Consider the following 22,974-nt stretch of genomic DNA (forward strand, 5'->3'; position numbering starts at 1 on the left):
AAGGTGAGCTTGAGTCTGAGAAAGTATTCAAAAAATGTATTTGCTCGTCTGCCTTGGCAAGCACATGATCTTGAGTGACATCCCAATCTTAATCCATAGCATTTAATATGTTGGCCCATCCTTTGCAGCTATAACAGCTTCAACTCTTCTCGGAAGGCTTTCCACAAGGTTTAGGAGTGTGTCTATGGGGATTTTTGAGCATTCTTCCAGAAGCGCATGTGTGAGGTCAGACACTGATGTGGGACAAGAAGGCCTGGCTCGCAGTCTCCGCTCTAATTCATCCCAAAGGTGTTCTGTCGGGTTGAGGTCAGCACTCTGTGCAGCTCAGTCGAGTTCTTCCACACCAAACACACTCATCCATGTCTTTATGGACCTTGCTTTGTGCACTGGAGTGCAGTCATGTTGGAACAGGAAGGGGCCATCCCCAAACTGTTCCCACAAAGTTGGGAGCATGAAAATGTCCAAAATCTCTTGGTATGCTGAAGCATTAACAGTTCCTTTCACTGGAACTAAGGGGCTAATCCCAACTCCTGAAAAACAACCCCACACCATAATCCCCCCTCCACCAATATTTACACTTGGCACAATGCAGTCAGACAAGTACCGTTCTCCTGGCAACCGCCAAACCCAGACTTGTTCATTAGACGTGCCAGACGGAGAAGCATGATTCATTACTCCAGAGAACACATCTCCACTGCTCTAGAGTCTAGTGCTGTTGTGCTTTACACCACTGCATCAGACACTTTGCATTGCACTTGGTGATGCAAGGCTTGCATGCAATTACTCAGCCATGGAGACCCATTCCATGAAGCTCTCTACACACTGTACCTGAGCTAATTTGAAGGTCACATGAAGTTTGGAGGTCTGTAGCGATTGACTCTGCAGAAAGTTGGTGACCTCTGCGCACTATGCGCCTCAGCATCTGCTGACCCCACTCTGTCATTTTACGTGGCCTACCACTTCGTGGCTGAGTTGCTGTCATTCCCAATCATATCTACTTTGTTATAATACCACTGACAGTTAAGTGTGGAATATTTATTAGCTAGGAAATTTCACAATTGGACTTGTTGCACAGGCGGCATCCAATCATGGTTCCATGCTGGAATTCACTGAGCTCCTGAGAGCGACCCATTGTTTCACAAACTTTTGAAGAAGCAGTCTGCATGCCTAGGTGCTTGGTTTTTTACACCTGTGGCCATGGAAGTAACTGGAACCCCTGAATTCAATTATTTGGATGGGTGAGCGAATACCTTTGGCAATATAGTGTATAATAAAGAAGTGGAATGCTAACAATATAATAAAATGTCAGCCACAGTGTTATGCCCAATAATTAATGCGTCTATGAGAGTTACCATGTTAAATATCCAATTTGAAACTAAAATGGAGAAAACTAAACTAAGGAACGAACCACAACAAGGAAATAAAGCAAAACAAAGACAGGAGAAATGGACGCCATGGAGAAATGGACGCTAGAAGGGTGGCCAATTGTGATACGATTATATATAACTCATTCAATCCCCTAATATTCATGAAACTAAAATGTCATGCATCTTGTTTAGCAGCACAATTGAATGCATTTGTTTATTATGTATTTGGTTGAAAACATGTTAAAATAGAGTTGAATTCAGTCATTCCTGACTTTAGCTGGCTGGCTGTTTGCCAAAGTAAATTAGCATATTGGAAGTAAATCTAATATAACATTAGATGATCTGCCATCTGAAGAGTTAAAATGCATTTAGTGGGCTAAACAGATTAAACATGGATTAAACAGTGAAAGTTACAGAAACATCCAATTTTCTTTTCTGTGCTATTGAAGAAGTAACACTCTTCTGTCATATGAACTGGTGTATATATACCATTCAATTCCCAATGCTAATTTGGAAATGGCACCACCTAGCATTACACTGACGCAATGTTCAACATGGCTACGTTGAGGGCTGTATTAAGACAATACAAACAAAGACATGATCATGTAAATAGTTTATTATGTTGTGTGGGAGCTTAAAAGCATTTAAAAGAGTGATAGGCCTTTGTGTTCATGAAACCACTGTGTAACACTATGCAGCAACATACAGGCCTTGTGTGCCTGCTTAGAACAAAGATGGGTGAGGGCCTTCAAAATGTTTTTTTTATTTACATGTTCCTTACAGAATATTATCCAAGGTGGAGTTTCAAACTATTTGCTTTGGCCCAAGGATTGCAAAAGTTTTAAACTGTTTCTGATTTACTCTAAGAGACAATTTAGTGTAGAGATTTATGCACAATAGGGCCTTGTATACAACTATTGTTAAAAACTTAAAACTTAGCAAAGACAAATAAACATTATTAAACATAATCTAACATTATTATAATTAAGATGCGACTGTTGATTTAACTCATCCCAATTTTTTAAGGAAAGTGATATCTAAAGATTCAGAATAGTTTTGCGAGGTTAGTTTGGCCGTACCTTACTAGCATCTTTCCACACTTGTGTGAAACGGATAATTTTCACCTCATTGCCTGCATATGGGCCATGCCACAGGTACTCAGGTGATAACAACTTGGTGGGTTTGTTGTAAAGAAAGTATTTGTTCAGGTGGGACTCTTCCTGCCAGACTGCCTCAATGGAATTAGCTTTGTCCATGTCCAGCCACAGATGGCAGGTTTTAGTGACTTTATACACCTCTCTCACAAGCCCACCAATCATCGCCCCGCCATAGTAATAATCACCCTCTCCATATGGGATGTAGGCCTGAGACTCGGGCCGGCGCTCATATGTGAAATGTTCACGTGACGCACTGTAGAAACCAAAATGTACAGCGGCGACAAGGCGACTCAAACTCTCTGCCCCCCAGTGACCATAGAATTTTGTATCTACATCGAGGCAAAAAATATAATCCGCCTCACTGACTAATTGGGTCTCAATCAGATTCTCAATCATCTCCATCCTGCGTAGTGTGATCTCCTGCCAGCGGTCTGAGCCTGGAATTTTCAGTGTAGTTATTCTACGGTCAGCACCCAGTGTTACCGTAGGAACTGCCTCTGGCTGGTCTGTAAAGATGTAATAATGCACACGGTACCCCAGCATAAAGTACTGCTCTGCTGACTCGAGGTAATCTTTCAGGAACTGCACATATCTGGGGTGGGGCAGAAGAACAAATATGGTTTATTTAACTGTGAAGTATCAGTTCAGTCAACAGTTAGCACAAAGCTAGTAGTAGATGAATGAAAAACGTATTATTAAATTATTTTTGTAATCATATATTTTTGTCCCATTTGAAATACAGTAAGAGGCAGGTATTGTTCTCTCTTCAGCTATTTGCATCTCACACTGTACATGGTCAAACAAAAAGAGAAAATTATGATTTCATATTCTTCCCATATTAAACCAACAGAAAACAGGTCCACAGTGCGTAAACAGCACTTGATTATGACTACTTATGAGTCCCTGATTATGACTACTCTAGCCACACAAGGACGCCTTGATTTACATTACTGCCTGCTTGACTGCTTAAATATTTATCAAGAATTGGTAACCCAACTACATGACTAACAAGTGACGTTGAACATGGCTACTATGTTGAGGTCTGTATTAAGACAATACAAACAAGAAATGATCATTTTAACAGTTTATTATGTTGCGTGTGAGCTTAAAAGCATTTAAAATAGTGATGGGCCTTTGTGTTCATGAAACAACTGTGTAACACTATACAGCAACAGACAGGCCTTGTGTGCCTGCTTAGGACAAAGATGGGTGAGGGCCTTCAAAAATGTTTATTTATTTACATGTTCCTTACAGAATATTATCCAAGGTGGAGTTTCAAACTATTCAAACCAAGGTAGAGTTTCAAGGTGGAGTTGGTATATAACAAGGAGGGGACATAAAGGACAGCAGTAACAAATGTTTTTCAACTAATTCAGGGCACATCTGATCAATTTAGTCCCATCCAGATAAATATCACAGATGAGAAGCAGCAGCCAATTTGTGCGTGGCCCAGGAGGTTAAGACCAGGACAGAGCACGCACTCACACACAGGTTAGGACAGAGCACACACGCGTGCATGCACGCACGCACGCGCACGCACACACACACACACGCGCGCGCGCACACGCACGCGCAAAACAGACAGACACACACACACACACTGAGCTACTAGATGATTCAGTTTTAAGACCAGGAGGTTAAGACCAGGACAGAGCGCGCACACACACACAGGCCAGGACACAGCACACAAATACACAATGTGTGTGTGTGTGTGTGTGTGTGTGTGTGTGTGTGTGCGCGCGTGCATGCGTGCTCTGTCCTAGTCTTAACCTCCTGGTTTTAAAACTGAATCATCTAGTAACTCAATTTTCCAACATCTGCAAGCAGCAACTGCTATCACAACTTGAGATTTTTACGAGGTACAACACACATGCTATGGCAAGGGGTAGAGAGGATGACAGGTCAAAGGGGAAATACCATCTCTATTTGAGCCCCTATCAATATGAATGCGACCTGTGTGTAAATATATACAATGTCTGTGTGTGTATATAGGACAGAACACACACACACAAACACACACAAACACACACAAACAAACTTGGCAGATATATTTTTGTGATAATTGGTCACTTAACTATTTAGTGCATAGCAACACAAACAGGAACACAAGTGCTCCCGGGATGTGCTCCCAACACAGCAGAAGAATACATTTGTGTCATTCAAGCATGCAAAGGAATTTTAAATGACTGAATGCTTTAGCCTGAGAATCCTTTTGATGAAAAAGAATGTCAACTAAGGCATTTGTGTCTGTCTCAGCCAAGGTGTGTGTACAGTGACTGAAATATGGATGTTGCAATTGATGAGTTCAATGGGAGTTTTATTTTAAGTCATTGTAACAAACTACTCATGTAACTGATAGTTTTTATATATGAGGAGTCTAGACCTCACCCTATACATGCTGAAATGTGAACTTCCTCTTTAAGCATCTTTTCAAATGCAGGACCTGGAAATAAACGTGCACGTGCTGCATTTACCAACAGCCCGTTCTGCAGGAATAGGAACAGGCTTTTAAATTTGATGAAATGTAGTTTCTGTTATAATAAGTGGAACAAATAATGATCTTGACAACTTTTTAAAACAACTGATTTGTTTACACTGTCTTGCCTCTGAAATCCTGTTGCAAAAGGCAGTCTCAGGCTTAATCAACCAGTCCTTCTCTTTCTTTTCTTCAGGATTTCATTATGCAATTTTACTTCCTGCATTTTAATATTAAATGCTGCTGAGACTTTGCCAACACTCCTGCCAGATGTTTCTCATTTCATGTTTAGACTAATGTTTAACCTCCAGGAATTTTAAATATAACTTCATAAAGAACATTATAACCTTTATGCTTTATACATGAAAATGTCCAGAAAAGTGATAGTCACGTACTTGCCGACAGCAAAGACAGTGTTTGCCACGGTGATGTTCTGCGGTTTATAGATGGCATCAAGGATATTCATGTCAAATGTGCCTTCCCACACAATTGGAGCCAACCATGGTGTCACTGTAACAACGTCCTTACGGCTATTGGCCAAGCCAAGACACAAACAAAGGGAGATCAAATTATTCAGTGAACTTACACAACTGTAAACAAACACAAACATGCACACAATCAATAATGATTTCATTGTTCCCATCTTACTTCTGATTAGAACAATAAACATGATATCATCAGTAATAAGAGTACTCTTGGTGAGTATATATTACTTACCCATTCAGTAAACTTGGAGTGTACAAAGGCCTAAAACAAAATCAAACAAATACAGTTATGCACATAGGGAAAAACTAATAAGTGGCTATTTCTTTAGGTTGGGTGCAAATGTATATAACTCAAACCTACTCACACAAGTAACTAATGAAATAATCTCATATTTAAGGACAGGGGTTCAACTGAAATTTAGGAGCTGGGGAGTTGTACTTCATTACTGGGTGCCAACAATGTGGAGGAAAATATTTAGTTTGTGTACTAAATGGGACTGATGTAGAAATTAGATCTACTTCCTTTTAATTCTAATGTATAGGGATTTTTATATCTGCCTTAGATGTGTACATCATAACATCTCCATGCAGTTCTGTTTGGTTTATGTTCTGATTTTCATAGGAATAAACAGTAAGTGTAGGTCCTATACTAACCAGCATGTAACACAGAGCAAGGTTACTGTCACAAATGGCCACCCTCCTGGTGTCTCTGTTTCCATAGTTTCCCTGTCGTGTCTGTTTTCCTTTACTTCCTAGTTGTTCCGTTCCTGGGTTTCGTTTTCTTTGCTGCCTCAACAGGTTTTCCACACCTGTTATTACTTTCACCTGTGTCTAGTTTAGAGTTAATTAGGTCATACATTTAAACCCTGTCTGGTGTCCTGTGTCTCTGCTGTTCATTGACTATCTGAAAGCCTGTATCTGCCTGTATATGAGTTTCTAGTCCGTGCCTTTGTGTTTCTCCTAGCCTTCGTGTTTGTTAGCCTCCGAGGTCTTCATAGCATCTGTTATAGACTACTTCCCCTGTTTGTCTTCATGTGTTTATCATGTATCTCCATACTCTACGTATTGGCTCAATGACCCTGGACTACCATAACGACTATAACTTTAGATTTGCCCCTAATAAATCCCGCTCTTCTCCGCACTTGCATCCACCTCCTTACTGCTCATCTTTACAGTTACGCCAATGGAAGAAAGAGGGAAGTGTTTAATAACACATAGAAATCAGGTCAAAATACCCATCTCATTCTCTCTGGTTTCCCCTTCAACAAGGTTAGACTTTAAAAAGAAAGAAGCTCAAGAAAGAAACCATCTTCTCTCTCGTTCTTTGTTCAGCACCACGTGAACATTTGGACAGTTAACAGCAAACAGCTGAACAGAATGAAGAATCCCGCTTGACACTCTCCATTTCGGTGCTCGTTTTGTTTTTGTTTACATGACCCTCAATGCTTTGTCGTGAAAATCCAACCTACACTTGCCAAGATCACTTGACCATCTGACCAACCTGACCAACACTGGCTGTTATGATTGAATTTCTAGACTCACAAAAAGTACCGAAGGAGATGGCCAGAACACCTGGCCATCCAGGATTTCTACACTCACACAACATTCTGGACATGGCCAGAACTACCCAGCATGTTTCTGACCAACACCAGATCCATCACCAACAAAATGAACAAACCAAAGTTACTCCACAAATCTCCACAAACAAACTCACAGAGTCCTGTTGAGAACTGTTGCATTCTGTTAACAGAGACACAGCTACACTTACATATCCCTGATGTAACCATTGAGCTAGCAGGCCACACATCATTTCACTAATAGAGATAAAGATTCTGTTAGGAGGAAGGAAGGGGGAGTTTGCATTTCAGTACATAACTAGTGCTCCAATACCAAAATCATAGACACTGTTCCTCTCATTTGGAGTCCCTGACAGTCAAATACAGGCCATTTTACCTTGCTCACGAGCTATCCATTGTCGTAATAAGAGAAGTTTACATTTCACTGAATGCTAATGCTAGCATAGTTTTAGGATAGCTGTTCAATGCTATAAACACACAACAAAATACCTATCAAGAAGCAGACCATTTAAAAGCTGGTGATTTTAACCAGATTTAAGGAAATTATTCTGAAATTTGAACAGCACATCAAATGTGCTACTAGGAGAAAATACACTAGATAAGGTTTTTGTAAGGGTTGATGCCAGGCTGAGGCCCCCTCCGGCACCAGAGGGAGGTCTTGAGTCAGGCGCACCACTAATCAGGCCTAACGCCCAAAAGCAGGGCTAGGTCTATATAAGCCCAGTGACCCAGTCACTCAGTTCTGGGTCTTTGCCAAAGTTCTGAGCCGAGCTCTTAGCCGGTAACTAGTTGGGTATTGAAGTGGGTGAGCCCTTGTGCTACACCTTACTTCTGCGCTGCAAGGGTGTCCATGTTTTTACACATCCCCCTTTCCTCTCCAGTTTTCCCCCTCAAATCCCTCTCTCCCCCAAGGCTCCCCTTAGCCATTACAGTTGCTCCCTGTTTTCTGGTTTTGTTTGGGAGGTTTTAGTTTAGTTTTCCCCAGTGCATCGGGCTGCTGTTCTTCCCGTGACATCCTTGGTTCTCCCTTTTCCCATGCTTGGCATGGTGTTTAGTTTTTTTTCCCCTCTAGTTTTGTCATCCTCCATTCCTCTGAAGGGCAATTATACACACAGGTAGTCTTATAGCTGCTGTGGTCTAGCAGGTCTTTGTCTGCCTAACAACAAAGCGGCCAGGGTTCACCTCCCCTTTGGTTATTTACTTTTTTTGTTTACCTGTTCCATGATCTAACTGTTTTGCACACAGGCCCACCATTAGAGCATGGTTGCTCAATCAGTAGACTGTTGGGGTCATCACCTAGCTGACTTAGATACAAGCCCACCTTACAGTTTTTTCCAAACAGCTTTAGGACAACACCACTACCACACTTGAGCCAGTCAGATCACAGATCCAATTTCTTAATCCCAGCAGATGATCATTTTAGGAGAAGAATTCAACTCACCAGAAAGATGTTTTAGGCATGGACTGAAGGAGCTTCCTTGCAGCTGCAGAACTGCTTTGATAGGACTGACTGGGAGATTTTTGTGGACCAGGACTTGGAGGTGCACACATCAACTGTACTCTGCTACATACAGAACTGTGTTGACAATGTCACCGTCAAGAAACACATCTGGGTGTATCCCAATCAACAGCCCTGAATGACAAAGGAGGTAAAAACTCTCCTCAAGGCTCATACATTCACCATCAGGTCTCGTAACAACGACCTACACAGTGCTGCCAGAGCCAACCTGAACAATGGTATAAGGCAGGCTAAACCAGCCTAAAAGAGAAAGACTAAGGACCTCATACCGGGTATGGCAGGGTATCTAACAACTCAGCAACTACAAGACCAGCCACTGTATGACTGCTGATGGAAACATCTCGCTTGCAGAGGAACATAATTCTTTCTTTGCTTCCTATGAGATAAATGCAGTGGCAACAGAAACATCACCTCCACCAGCCACATCCTCACTGTAGAAGAGCATGATGTGAAATGTCTGCTCAGAGCAGTTATCCTAAGGAAAGCTGATGGCCCTGAAGGTGCGACAGGAAGGGTGCTGAAGTCTACCATGATAATTCCACTGCGAAAAAAGACTCAATGATTACTGTCCAGTTGTACTTACTCAACTCATTATGAAGTAATTTGTGAGACTGGTCCTGCACCACATCAAAGCCAAACTCCCACCCACCTCTGACCCATGCCAGTTTGACTACAGAGTAAATAGGTCTACAAATGCCATCACTACTGCACTTCACACTGCAATGTCCCACCTTGAACACCAGGGGAGCTTTAAAGACTTCAGCACTGAAGTCATACTGGGCAGCCTTGTCACTAAACTCATTGACTTAGGAATTTCACCACCAATCTTCCACTGGATAAAGAACTTTCTGACCAACCACCTCAAGACTATCAGTATAGGCATCTACCTCTCCTCCACTTTGACATTCAGCACTGGTGCACCATAGGACTGCGTTCTGAGTCCCCTTCTTTATGTCTTCTACACCTACGACTGTGACCAACACATTCCACAAACACAATCAACAAGTTTGTGGATGACAACTGTGGTGGCACTTATTTCAGGAGTAGATGAGACAGCTTACAGGGTTGAAGTCCAAAGACTGGCAAGGAGGTGTTCAAGAAACAATATCATCTTTGACTCTTCTAAAAGAAAAGAACTCATTATCGACCCTTATCTGCACTGTACATCAACAGGGACAGTGTAGAGGGTCCCTGCTTTCAGGTTTCTGGGCATGCACACCACTGAATCTCTCCTGGACCACCAACACCACTGCAATAGTCAAGAAAGCACAGCAGTGACTACTTCCTGAGGTTCTTCAGGAAAAACAATCTGTAGGTGAAGCTGCTGGTGTTCTTCTACCACTGTTCCATCGAGAGTGTTGATGTACTGCATCTTGGTGTGGGGTGGCAACTGCTCAGCAGCAGTAGATTGGCTAACATTCACTTGTAGCTTTCCATGTCATGTGCTCATGTGAGTGTAAAGACACTGATTGTAATTATTGTAAACTAAATAAAACATATTGAAAAGAAATTGGGAAGAAGAAATTGCTCTTTATGAACTTACACTTGACTGGTTTATGTTACATTCTTCTTTTAAAAAGCTGATTTAGGATCTTTGAGAGTACTGTGATGCAATGTGATACACAGACCAATTCAACTGTGTGTTCTTAAATATGTACTTACGTATTACAGTTTCTTGCATGTGTTAACATTTGTTTCCCCAGTTGCATATTTCTGAAAACAGAACAGTTTATAATGAAGCTCTCTCTCTCTGTATGTTTGTATGTGCATGGGTTCTTACCATTGGACTCTTATTACATGCATATAAGCACAAGTGTGAACTGAGGTTGTGTGCAGCAGTTTATGGCTTACCTGAACATGTGTGAGGCGTAGCCCAGGTAAATTACCCTGATAAATTGAAAAGATCAGCTTCAGATGACATAACAGTAGAGTTATACATATAAATAGACACTGAGGGAAGTTGCCTCTTTACAGTGCAAGGTTGAAAAAAATGTAAACATCAAACTATACATCAAACAAAAGGCTAAAAAGAGATCAAAGAGCTCAGCTATATTCAAACCTACATTTACCTACATCTGGAGACATATTGTTATATATTGTTACAAGAAAGCACCAACAGTAATAAATGTGGCCATCACATGAATTTAATAATGCTTGGGACAGGATAGACCACCCTGGCCAGCACTTACACATGCATAAACATTTAGACTGTCCATTATGGGAGTACAGTAGAGCTTCGGCTATCTAATATACACATGGATCTGTCTGCCTTATCTTTCAGTCCTAGCTCTTTAGATTACAGTTATCTAAATAGCTCTTATGTACATAGTTATGTTTGTGGTGTAATATTTGTTTTATAACAAATCTATATCCAAAGCCAGGATTAAAGTTTAATTTGTTATTAATGTGGTTGAGTACATGTAAGGCATTTTTTTCAGCAAAGATTAATCTCCATAAGCGTTTGTTTCCTGGTTCGTTGCACTGGATTTGTCTGATATGAGTTGTGTAGTGTTATCAATATTATTTTGTTATTAGTACAATAACAATTGTATAGGGTAACAATAAAATACTGTTCTGAGTGTTCAGGAAAAATAAGATTAATTCAGCAAATGTTTTGAAGGCATCAAAAGGCTAGTTACATACCAAACCATCAGAGCTCCTGCCAATAGCACTAAAAACAAGTATTTATTCGATGGCATGGTGCAGATTTTTCTTTAGCCCTGCAATAAAGGAACAAGTACATTTAGAGCTTTCACTCCTATCTATGAGATGCACCTTAAACCATTATTCAAACTTACTTCTTGCACATACCATCAAACCTCTTACACACACCATCATACTCCCTCACACTCACATGGTTCACATGCTTTTCTGCATCTGTGTCTTCCACCAAGCTTCCAGTTTCACTGCACAACTCGGGCTTTTTAAGTAGTAACATGTCCTGGGCTGGGTACAGGTCTACTTTTGCTACTTCATTAAACTTGATGGTTTGCCCCAGAAGGAAAACAAGTCCTCAGTCATGAAACAAATTACCCAGAGTAGGCATAGACTAAGGAGAATGTGGAAAGTCCAGTCTGAACCAGCAAGAACAGGGAAAGCTGTAATGTGGCAAGCAAAATGAGACGCTTGCGGATAGGAAACAGTAGGTTGACTTATTTTTCGTTTAGGGGTTGTGGGATAACTCAGGGTGAAGAACAAACAAGAGTGTATAAAGGGACAATCCAAATCACAGAGATTTAATAACAGTCATTATTCCGGTGACACTGATCTGATTGGACGAGTCGTTGACCGGGTGATGAACGGGTTGCTGGGTATTGTAGTCTGCTAGGGGATCTGGCGGTACAACAGAAGGCTAGGTCTTGACTAGCTATCACATAAAATGGATGTTGTAACTTAGTCACTGCAGTTTATTCATTATGGATATAATGAAACTTTTAAATAAACCATGATCAACGGCGACACTTGTTTTCCTGTGCTTCAAGGGAAATAAAGTCATGCAAATATCAATCCTAGCTCAAACTTCTTGGTTCTACCCATTAATCAGGAGGAAGTTTTGCCTCTATAGACCTCCATTTTTTATTACTCCATTCCAGTAGGCTTGATATATAAGAGAGTAGGTATTTTCTGTATTTCAGAATTATTTGGGCAACTGCTATTTACACCTGTAAATGATTGTGGTTGTATAATGGAAATATATATCATGGGTCCATTTACAAGGAGTACAAAGAACAACCAGTACTTATTAATAAGCATGCATTTCTGTACTAATTACATTCCCAAAGCCTTTTCCTGATGCGTCTCTAACTGCTGGTATACTCATCTGTGTGATTTTTACTCAGAGGGTTATACCTGTAAATATTTTATCAAATCCCAAATTTATATCCCACATCATGAACAATGTGTAGCATAGATAGCTGATAGATAGCTTAATTTATAACCTTTTGGGTCAGATTTTCTTCCTTCTATGGGGGACTGGCATTTTCCAAGGACAGAAATATTTTGGCTCAAGGGTGTCTCAACTACCCAGGATTAGGTCTCGCCAACCCAAATTAGGGTTCAATTTGGGTGTCTGAACCACCCAAATTAGCATTCAGCACCCTTACTAGGAAAACCAGGGGCTCATAAACTCCTTGGGACTTCATCCTACAACCCTAATGCAGGATAACTTAACTTAATTAAAACTCTACTTTTCAAAAGATCCACAGGAATTTAATCACCACAAACAAGCTTCCGATGAACGCCTTTTGAAACCCATAGGACCATATTTAAATAAACCATATTTAAATAAGATGATGTTGTTGATGTAGTCCTGCAGTGCCACCAGAATGAGGAGTATAGGACCTGCTCCTCCCACAGTTGCTTCACTAACAGTAATAGATGGTGGGTCACCCTATCTTTTAGTTAAAACTGCAAACCCATAGCCCTCATTCTTTAGGATTCACCCATGTAGTGCATCGGATTAGGGCAACTATGTAAACACCACACTTATAAACAGCAGAAAAATAAACACTACAGAAAAAGTATACATCAAATACCTGAAAATAGTGTAAGTTTTTCTCTCAGTAGGTGTTCCAGATCATAAGACTGCTAGTTCCAAGCTGTAGGGACAAACACATTTCTTCAACATTTACTTAATCTCTAATTCAGTGTCGAAGCTTCTCTAACAGTACTTTGGTTCTCTCCTGAGTACAAATGGATTGATATAGCTATGATTTTTCTTCATGTCCCTTGTCTTTAGAAAGAGAAAACCAGCTGGACCAGATTTTACTTATAACACAGCTTTATACCTGAATACAAATGAGCTTGTTTAACTTGCAGGCGTGTACAAAAACATGTGTACACAAATACGTGATTACATAACACAAGTGCTAAATTGCCAAATCTGTGTACCTGTGTACGTTTAGAAGTCAGAATTGCCAACATGGAGCTGGAGTTGTTTTTATTGTCACTTTCTCACCACAGATGTTGAGTGAGAACTCAAATATAGTTTGTCCCGTACACTGTGCTACACTGATGTAAAACTACAACAGACAGCAGTGCAACTGGAAAGTAAAGACAGTAAAACTGTACATAGCACTATACAATAAATTATACACGTCACCATACAGTAGATTAAACAGTCACTAAGCACAGAACAGTAAAACAGATGGTAAGAAGTGAATAATGGTGTGGGTGGATTGTTGTTTTACATACATAGTCAATATGCTTTAGCAGCTTGGATATTGTCAGAGGATCAGATTATGTATAGAAATTAAAGCGCGTGAAGGTTAATCTCACATTCAGAGTGACTGGCAGCAGTGGGTAGTGCCAACAGACAGCTGAAGTAATAGTTCAGTTTCAGCGTCTGGCAGACTTGTTCGGGAGTCTGACTGCCTGACTCCTTCATGTCTAAAACAGAGTAGTTTTTTAACTAAACTGGGATTCTGCAGGCCAGGGTACTGATTCTGTAGAAGCAGTTTAGGATGGATTTTCCTAACTCTCCTTATACTAACCATATACTTGTTATACTAGATGACTGAAAGTCTGAAAGCCTCACATCTAAAGACAATGTACCTAACATGTGTAAATCATTCAAATTAGCAGCCAGGAAAACATGAGTTAACCCTGACCCATGTCAGTTGTCAAAACATAGGCTGATCTAAACCTTGGGGAACTCCTAATGCATTACGACCTGCCACGTATGCTTAGATCAAAAGGTGCAGGTTATTTACTAGTAGCAAGAAACTCTACCAAAGGGGACAGAGCCTTTTCCTATAAAGCTCCTACACCATGGAATAACCTTCCTGTAAATGTTCACGAGCCAGACAGTCTCAATACATAAGGCTGGACTGAAAACCTATTTATATAGTCAGGTATTTACATGACTATTTGTTTTGTGCTTTATTTTTTTATTTTTTTATTGTTATTCTATCTGTTGCAGCAGGAGGCAGGCTGAGCATCGTCTGTGACTGCAGAGACAGCTCAGGTGACCAGTGGATAATTAAAATGTGTTGCACCTGCACCCCTGTGCTTATCCTACTTACAACCCAACTTCCCTTTCAGTAGGGTGCCAAACCCAGAGACACAAGCAGTCCAGACAGAGCTCAGTCAATGACTATCACTGAAACGTGGAACAGGGAGGGGATAATTGCTTGGGAACATTTCCTGTATGTTCAACTGTGCTGTATGTTCAATTTCCTATCTCAACTCTGGTGTCCTATTTCTCCATCTTACCTTTCCTGATGAACGCTTCAGTGGTATAAACAACTAGAGGGAATTATTCCTACCAAAAGCAGCAGAGCCAGGGAAAGTTTAAGCTACCTTTCTTGCTGTGTGGTAACTTCCAGTTTTGGTTTGGGGGAAAATATCCAAACCTACATGGCCCTGTGTGAAAAAGTGATCGTCCCCTAAACCTAATAACTGGTTGGGACACCCTTAGCAGCAACAACTGCAATCAAGTGTTTGCGATAACTAACAATGAGCCTTTTAAAGCACTGTGGAGGAATTTTGGCCCACTCATCTTTGCAGAATTGTTGTAACTCGTTCACAATCGTCTTTTTAAGGTCATGCCACAGCATCTCAGTCGGATTCAGATCAGGACTTTGACTAGGCCACTGCAAAGTCTTCATTTTTGTTTTTCTTAAGCCATTCAGAGGTGGACTTGCTGGTGTGTTTTGGATTATTGTCCTGCTGCAGAACCCAAATGTGTTTTGGTCACAAGGTCACGAAGAGGTGGTCAGACATTCTCCTTCTGGATTTTTTGGTAGACAGCAGAATTCATGGTTCCATTTACCACAGCAAGTCTTCCAGATCCTGAAGCAGCAAAATAGCCCCAGACCATCACATTACCACCACATTTTACCGTTGGTGTGATGTTCCTTTTCTGAAGTGCTGTGTTACTTTTACACCAGAGGTAATCACTTTTTCACACAGGACCATGCTAGTTTGGAATTTCCCCCCCCCCCCCTCAACAATAAAAACCTTCATTAGAAAACTGCATTTGGTGTTTACTTGTGTTATCTTTGACTAATATTTAAAGTTGTTTGATGATCTGAAACATTTGACAAACATGCAAAAAAAAAAAAAAAAAAAAAAGATATCGAAAGGGGACAAACACTTTCACACCACTGTAACAAACTCTAGTACTCATTGTTTTAGCAAGACCTGAATTTTGTACTTATAGGCATCAGCATTGAACCCTATATTTCAACAGTATTCTTGTTCATTGGCATCTTGGACTCTAACCTACTGTAATGGCTAGGATGTAGTCTATGAGTAAATAACAAAGCACTTTTCTAAGTCGCTCAGTATAGGGGCATGTGCCAAATGCCGTAAAAGTAAAATGGGGCTTTGTAAAACACAAACGTTCACAGCAATTTTAAAATTTTTATAAGATTTCAAAACAATCTGGCACCCATCTCCACAGTAACATCTAATGGGTACAGGCTATAGGCCATTGGCACTCGTCACCGTAACCAATATTGATAATGACTATTGATAATGATGTCGTGTGAAACAATGACTCACATTTCGGAGCAGTATTTCAAAACGCTGTGCTTTAGAAACAGCTGTACTGACTGTCTAAAGCCCTACTATTCAATCATTAAAAACAAAAGCCCTCAGAAATTTACATAATACTCCTACATAAAAAGGATGCTATAACTGAGCTATACTTGCCTTCATAAATGAAACAAAAAAAAAATTTTCCTTCAAAATCAAATATTCACATGTAAACAGTAAAATTTAAAACACCATACAGCAAATGTGGCTAAAATCACACACACACACACACACACACACACAACTTTGAAGTAGACCTATACAATTTTAGTAAATTACAAAAACCATTTACATCATGTAGACAACCTCCGTCTCATAACCTCCAACCACTGCTCTTTGGTGGCGGACTCAGATTGAGGGCAGAATACTGTGCCCCTGAACTGGCTGTGTCCTGTTTCATTAGTGCGGAACTGGCCGCACTTCTTGCAGGTATTTGCCTGCACAGTTCGCCTGTATGGTCTTCTTCGAACGGTGCCAGGGTTGGTTGCAGGATGTAGGGTAGTGTCCTGGACCACCACTGTTAAGTGAGTTTTAATATCCTGGACCAATGGTGTTAGCTGAGGTTTAACATCCTGGACAAAAACTGCTGGCTGAGGTTTAACCGCCTGGACCACCGCTGCTGGATGAATTACAGTGCCTGGGACCAACGCTGCTGGAGTCATTGGCAATGCCTGAATCATTGGCATTACCTGGACAAATGTTAGTGGCTAAAAAGTTGTGGCTGGTGTCAAAGAGGTGGTTCCAGCCACTAGAGATTTTGGTAACAGCTGTGCGTTAATTCTTTCTTGGGGCCTGATGGGCTGAAATCTTTGTTTTGCCTGGCCTATTGTCTGACAAACTGCATTCACGTGGATGCTTCTGTTCCTGCAATTGCTTTTGAGGAGTTCTAGCCTGTTATCCAAAAGAAATTCACTATTGGAAAGTTTTGTTTTTTGTTTTTTTTTCCAGTGCACCACTGTTTTCTAATGTTGATTTAATACATTTTCTTAAATGAACATTTAAATATGCATGTTCAATCCTGTTTAAACTAGTCTTTAAATAATTAATGGATACAGGCAATAGTACTTACCATCTCCATCTTCAGAAGAAGACCCTGAGTATTGAAAGGAAGAACTGGGAGGCAGGGCAGAGGTGCTGGAATGTGCACTGGACTTGAGAGACAAAGGAGCAGTGGTCTTTAAAGAGGCAACTGACTGAAGTGACTAAAGGACCTCCATGTTCATTACTGTGGGATCCTGCACGTCACAGAACCCCTCTTCCTCTGCCCTCTCCTCCTCCAAGTCAAACTCTTCAATTAACTTGGCCGTCTCTTCTGAATCAGGGTTCATATCCTGCAGTGCCTGACCAGTCTGCTGGAACAGATATTGAACTCCTAGAAACTCACCTTAAAAACAGAAACAAAGGGTTGGATAATAAAGTTAATAAACAAAATGGTAAAACTGATAAAATCTCAGGATACATCACCACAATATCAGCAATAACAGTATGTCTTACCAGTGTAGCACGCAGGTGAACAGAACTTGGGGACCAACTTCCTGCCAAACAGCTTCTCATAGTTCTGGTTTACATAATGAACCATGTTGTCTGAGTAGCTATGGAGAGCCAACGGTCCTGAAGACAGGGACGCTGCAGCCCGGTCCTGGTTCCACCTGTGAAGCCCTTCCAGCAGGTAGATTTGGAAGTTGAGGCTGTTGGTGCAGGTACCTAGAAACAGATAAAACAGTAATTAGGAACGCGCACACGCACACGCACGCGCACACGCACGCGCACGCACACACGCACGCACACACGCACGCACACACGCACGCACACGGGATGAAGCGGTTAAGGTGCAAATGAAATGATTCCAGAGAGGTTGAACCTCTAGCACATCGGTAGATCTTCAGAAGCACCCCACCCTTTGTGGTGCTTCCTGTCTGTGTAGAGCGCTACACCTGCTGGGTCCTGAATGCACCTCACATACTTTTTTTGTACATATCAGATGTGTGCCATCCTTTCATGGTCCAGTAGAGGAACACCGAGGGAATCGTTGCCACTGCTCCCTGTGAGCTCTCTTAGCAGCTGTTCTATGAGCAGAACAGTGGTCTCCTCTCCTCGCGTTCTCCTCCGACAGTGGAGAACCAGTTCCTGCTTAGTAAGATGTCTGTTCATTTCTGCATCTGTCATTTCAGGCAGGCCCTGGGACATGAGCTGCTCTCTTTTTGCTCTGCGGAGGAGAGCGATGTCAGATGCATCCCACTCAAATATGCATGTGGAAAGTCGTGCCATAAAGAGGGGATACAGCTGGTGGGCATAAGTGGTGCATCCCAAAGCGATCCTCCACATGAAATGCCAGATGTCCAGTCTTATATTCAGGGAATTCCATCCACTGAACCTGGTCTTCATCTCTGCTTCTCCTGCTTCTGCGCAGCAGCCGCAATTAACGTACAACACAATGGGGGCACCACACCCGCCCACCAATACCTCCTCATAAGACCGGCTGCCATAACGTCCAGGCACGCTGGTGAGCACCTGACCCAGCTCGTTGCCCAGAGGTGAGCCAGAGGGCCGTCCCTGACACCATCCCATCCAGCTTCTTGGCGACCTGAAGTACACAAAGGTTAAGAGGACTCCTATAAGTGCATGTGCCAAAACATGAAATGAAAAAACAACCGGTGGGCAGGACATAATATTATTAGGCTAATTTAATTTAAATTTTCCCTCACTTTTTTGGTTGACTCCAACTTCAAGATGGCTCCATATGTTGAGGTTATCTTGGCCTTGATTTCATCCAGCCTCGTGAGTATATCCTGGCTGTAAACGACCTGGAGCCATTTGAAGCTTGGCACCACAGCAGGCTCTGGAGGCTCAGGGAAGACCGTGGGCAGCAGACTGGGGTGGTGCAGGAAGTCCACACATTGTGTTGTAAACCGGGTGACACGGTGTAGCCACTCCTCCGTGTGGTTGTCCCTCAGTTGTTTTAGCACCCGTGTGGGGTTGTCCCCCAGGCCTTGTTCACGCAGCAGCCAAACGACCCCAATGTCACAAGCATACCTTGGACACAGAAAGGAAATATGTAAGAACAAATCTTTGTACTACATGTGACAATGTGATTTCAACTGCGAGATTAAATAAATCTTACTTTTGTGTGAGAATAACTCTGAATTCAGAGCGGTGGGTCAAGTCAAGCTGCTGAAGGACCGTCTGACTCCAGGAAACATAGGTGGAGCTACATTCGGTGCAGGTGAGTGTCTCGGTCACCATGTTATAAACCCTGTCCACGTCAAGAACCTGCCATGCCCTGGTGTGCAGGCCTGCTCCGGTGAGCTTGTGCTGTCCACAGGCAGGATTGGGACAGACCACCTTAACCGTCCACAACCTATATGGCATCCACACCAGTAGTGGATGTGCAAAAAAGTGGTCTAGTGCCGGAACCTGGTGACTCAGGCGCCCTGGTTGCGGTGGGTAGTACCAAAGCTGCAGGTCAGCTCGCAGTTCTGGCTTACCCTCTGCTCCCACCAGGAACAGCGTGTTCATTGTCCAGCTGTGGTCTTCTGGTGGCAAACCTTCCAGCCACAAACAAGGATTCTGAATTTGCTGTGGCAGCTTCAGGAGTCAACATCTTTGATGAAGTAGTCTTCAGATAATTAACAATAATAATAATCATAAAAATTATAAAGTATTAACACACTCCACCCATAATCAAATGCAAATAATGAATATATTTGCATACCAATACAACTGAATGTGATGTTACCTACTGACTATAAAAGGCCATGATGGTGGAGGACTTATGACTGGAGCCTGAGTCACTGGTTCATGGACAGACCCTGCAGCAGGCTGTGTAACACCATGTAGAAAATAAACAGCATTTATCATTACTCATAGACAAAACATATGTTTACATATACAGCACTTATCAACACTGACAGACAAAACAATTATTAAAGGGGACATTAAAAAAAAAAAGTATTGCTTCTTCAAATGTTTGTTGTTTCTTAGTGAGTATAAGATAGCTAGCATACATGGAATATATTTAGAATAATAAGGGTAGTCCATCTAAAAACTTGATAATTTCTGCAAGAGGACTATGGTGACAATTAACGCTAGATTTAATGCAAGCAATCCATGGAAATCCTTCTCAGTGACTCAACTTAATGTTAGAGACATTATACACAAATGTGTACAGATGATATTTGATCGGGTGTTGGCTGGGCTATTAATAGGACAGTCATCACTTAATTCCTCAGTCATTAACTGAGCAATAGGACAGTTGTCACCTAATTCTATATAGCTCCTTGTTTGAGAGCAAAGTGGGGGAGATTAAATTCAAGTTTCGAGTTTCGGCACCTTTTAGTCTAATTAGATTGCAAAAATGAAACTTCCAGGGAGACTCCCTTCCTGGCTGCATAGAGGAGATCAAGAATTACAATTGCTTACTTACTACAGACACTACTGGAAACTGAAACCAACATCTTGGATGAACACAAAAATGTTAAGGTGTCTAGCCGGACCTAAATTAACATTTGAAGTGTAACTTTCAGCACTGGGGATTTTCTAACAATACAATGTATTATTATTGTACTCCGAATCAGTATTATGAGCCATCAACGTGAATGGGGAAAAACAGTTGCTGGACGTACCTTCTGAGTGTGAAATCCACACCTACACTTCTGCAGCTGACCAAAGAAGGCTGGCCATTAGCCTGCATTGGACATTTCTCAATCTGTAATAATGATTACATATGTAATGTAAATCCTTTAATTACTGTTATACAACATCTTGCACCGAACATATTAAATATTTGCAAGTGACACCTATGTAATACGGATTAAAAATATGTATTGTGGGAAGTATACACTCGTACCCGTTGAAACAGCCCGCACCATTTCTTCTGCCTTGGAGCAGGCCTGTTACCGTCACCAGAAGGCCAGACCCCGGTGCTGGCGAACTTTCTCAGTCGGCAAATCCACTCTGAGTCCGCCAATGCCCTGTGAGGCTTGGAATATTTGCCTTTGGGCTGGGTAGGGGTTTCCGTAAATAGCATAAACGTGTTTGTGAATATTTTTGCGACATTTAAATTGATATATCTTATAAAGACTTTTAAAACAAATATGAAAAAGAAGAAGCTTGTCGTGGGATTTAACACAATTTCAGACGTTAATGTTAAAACGTTATTTTAAAAAACAGCTTGTTAAACAGCTAACCTAGCTAGCTGGATAACAGCATTGTGGTACATTAATGTTTACCAGTACCTACAGCAAACTGTAGCTAGTTAACCTAGGTTAACTAGTTAACCTGCCAGCTGTTGATACTGGAGTAGGTCCAGCATACAACATACAACCGGCGAGAATCTAAGTTAACATACATTGTATATTATTATATTAGCTATATTAATGGTTTAGCTTTATCTTACAAAACAGTCGTCAATACACAGTCACGTTTGCTAGCCAGCTTAGTTCCAAGAATTCTACACGTAACTAGTTACCAAACAAATGCATAATAAATAGCGGATAAAATTACTTCTGGCGAGAACGCTGTGCTTGTCTTAACTCGGAATGACAACACGGTACGTTAGCTGACTGCATCTAGAAGAATAATTAGGTCTAGAGATGTCGCGTCTCAGAGTGAATCCATACGCAGTATTTGGCCGTTGGTCTCGCGGACTAACTTAAACTTCGCGGGCTCGGCGTTCGGACGTTTGTGCGCCAGTGACCCCCCCCCCGGTCACCAAACATTCGCTCAACATTCCCGCCATTGGACAGAAGGAGGAATTCCACTCGCGACGATTGGCTACACGGTGTTGGCGCCATGGACCTGATTGGTCACTCTGTCCCGAGTCTCCGTTTCTGAAAATCCTGACAGACCAATAAGGATTGGCTACACTCGACGCGCCCCTCTCTAGGTCTGTGTTAACAAATCATTAAGTCAGGCAATATGGCTTTATTACATTTATTACATTATTTATTACAATTCTCTTATTACTTTTTATGTTTATGGTATTTAGCTGATGCTTTTATCCAAAGCAGCTTACAGTTGTGAGTACTATTCAAGCAATTGTGGGTTAAGGGCCTTGCTCGAGGGCCCAACAGTGGCAACTTGGCAATGGCGGGGCTTGAACCGGCAACCTTTTGATATTTGTTTTCTGTTACTATAAAACGTGAAGACTTGGGTGAGCAACGTTACACTGTATGGAAATGACTCGTGTACATGAGAAAAAACCCGTGTTATGCTAGCATGACAGAAAAATGACATGATCACATATTATCTTGTAATGTTTTTAACATTACTTAAATGCAAGCATCATATTATCAACCAGATGTAATAATAATACTTGATAAAGGAGCAGGACATTGCTGGGAATTTAGAAATACTGACATTTCTAGATAAATGAACATTTCCCAGTGACTTACTGATAAATAAGTGACTCATCCACATCTTTGTTAATGTATGCAGCTAGCAAACAACTTGCTTTCTGGAGTTTTGACTTTAATGTGGCTGACATGAAGTGAGAGGTGTTTCTCCAGGAGGCAGTCGAAGAGGATGTTGTGATCGACCACCTTGTCCAGGGTGTTTGCCTCTTTCCTGCAGGTGAGTTCTGCCTGCCTATTGGGCTGCAGCCCTGAGACCAACGGCAAACGGCGAGGTAAAAGGACTGGATGACCTGCCACGGGCCAGCGCGAGCAGGACAGCAGGGGAAGGACAGGGACCAGGACGACGACAGACACGGGGACGCACACACTAACGGGCATGGGCACAGACACATGAATAACACCACACATATTAAACAGTCCAGAGTAGGGGAAATGAACCACAGCCAGTCCCCCAGTTGTCAGCTGGGTTGGAGGCCGACTTGCCTGGGGGGGATTGTCTTT

The 22,974-nt window shown here is 41.6% G+C and overlaps 1 protein-coding gene across 2 annotated transcripts; it reads right to left on the reverse strand.

Moving 5' to 3' along the window:
- Positions 1-1,977: 1,977 nt before the first annotated feature.
- On the reverse strand, positions 1,978-21,776 carry LOC113583527 (histo-blood group ABO system transferase-like). Of its 2 annotated transcripts, XM_035534593.2 has the most exons (15): positions 21,623-21,776; positions 20,967-21,119; positions 20,743-20,825; positions 19,861-19,939; positions 19,242-19,736; positions 18,826-19,153; positions 17,615-18,704; positions 17,190-17,504; positions 13,117-13,179; positions 11,225-11,301; positions 10,433-10,468; positions 10,244-10,294; positions 5,718-5,747; positions 5,396-5,530; positions 1,978-3,116 (listed from the first exon to the last, which is right to left on the reverse strand). In XM_035534593.2, exons 10-15 carry the CDS (start codon positions 11,278-11,280, stop codon positions 2,432-2,434), a joined length of 993 nt encoding a protein of 330 aa, XP_035390486.1. In that variant the 5' UTR covers positions 11,281-11,301; positions 13,117-13,179; positions 17,190-17,504; positions 17,615-18,704; positions 18,826-19,153; positions 19,242-19,736; positions 19,861-19,939; positions 20,743-20,825; positions 20,967-21,119; positions 21,623-21,776; the 3' UTR covers positions 1,978-2,431. The 2 variants fall into 2 exon arrangements, with proteins under 2 accessions (XP_035390486.1, XP_081557746.1); XM_081701620.1 differs by lacking the exons at positions 18,826-19,153; positions 19,242-19,736 and having other exon boundaries at positions 17,615-17,824.
- Positions 21,777-22,974: the final 1,198 nt, after the last annotated feature.

Source organism: Electrophorus electricus, chromosome 18 (genome assembly GCF_041902795.1).
Source record: "Electrophorus electricus isolate QZ-2024a chromosome 18, ASM4190279v1, whole genome shotgun sequence".
NCBI lineage: Eukaryota > Metazoa > Chordata > Actinopteri > Gymnotiformes > Gymnotidae > Electrophorus > Electrophorus electricus.

Excerpts from the sequence above, each read along its gene's own strand:
- LOC113583527 (XM_081701620.1), bottom strand. The coding sequence starts at position 11,280 with ATGCCATCGAATAAATACTTGTTTTTAGTGCTATTGGCAGGAGCTCTG. Across the intron at positions 10,469-11,224 it reads GCAGGAGCTCTGATGGTTTG|GGTAATTTACCTGGGCTACG; the intron begins GTATGTAACTAG and ends TCAATTTATCAG. Across the intron at positions 5,531-5,717 it reads ACTCCAAGTTTACTGAATGG|CCGTAAGGACGTTGTTACAG; the intron begins GTAAGTAATATA and ends CTTGGCCAATAG.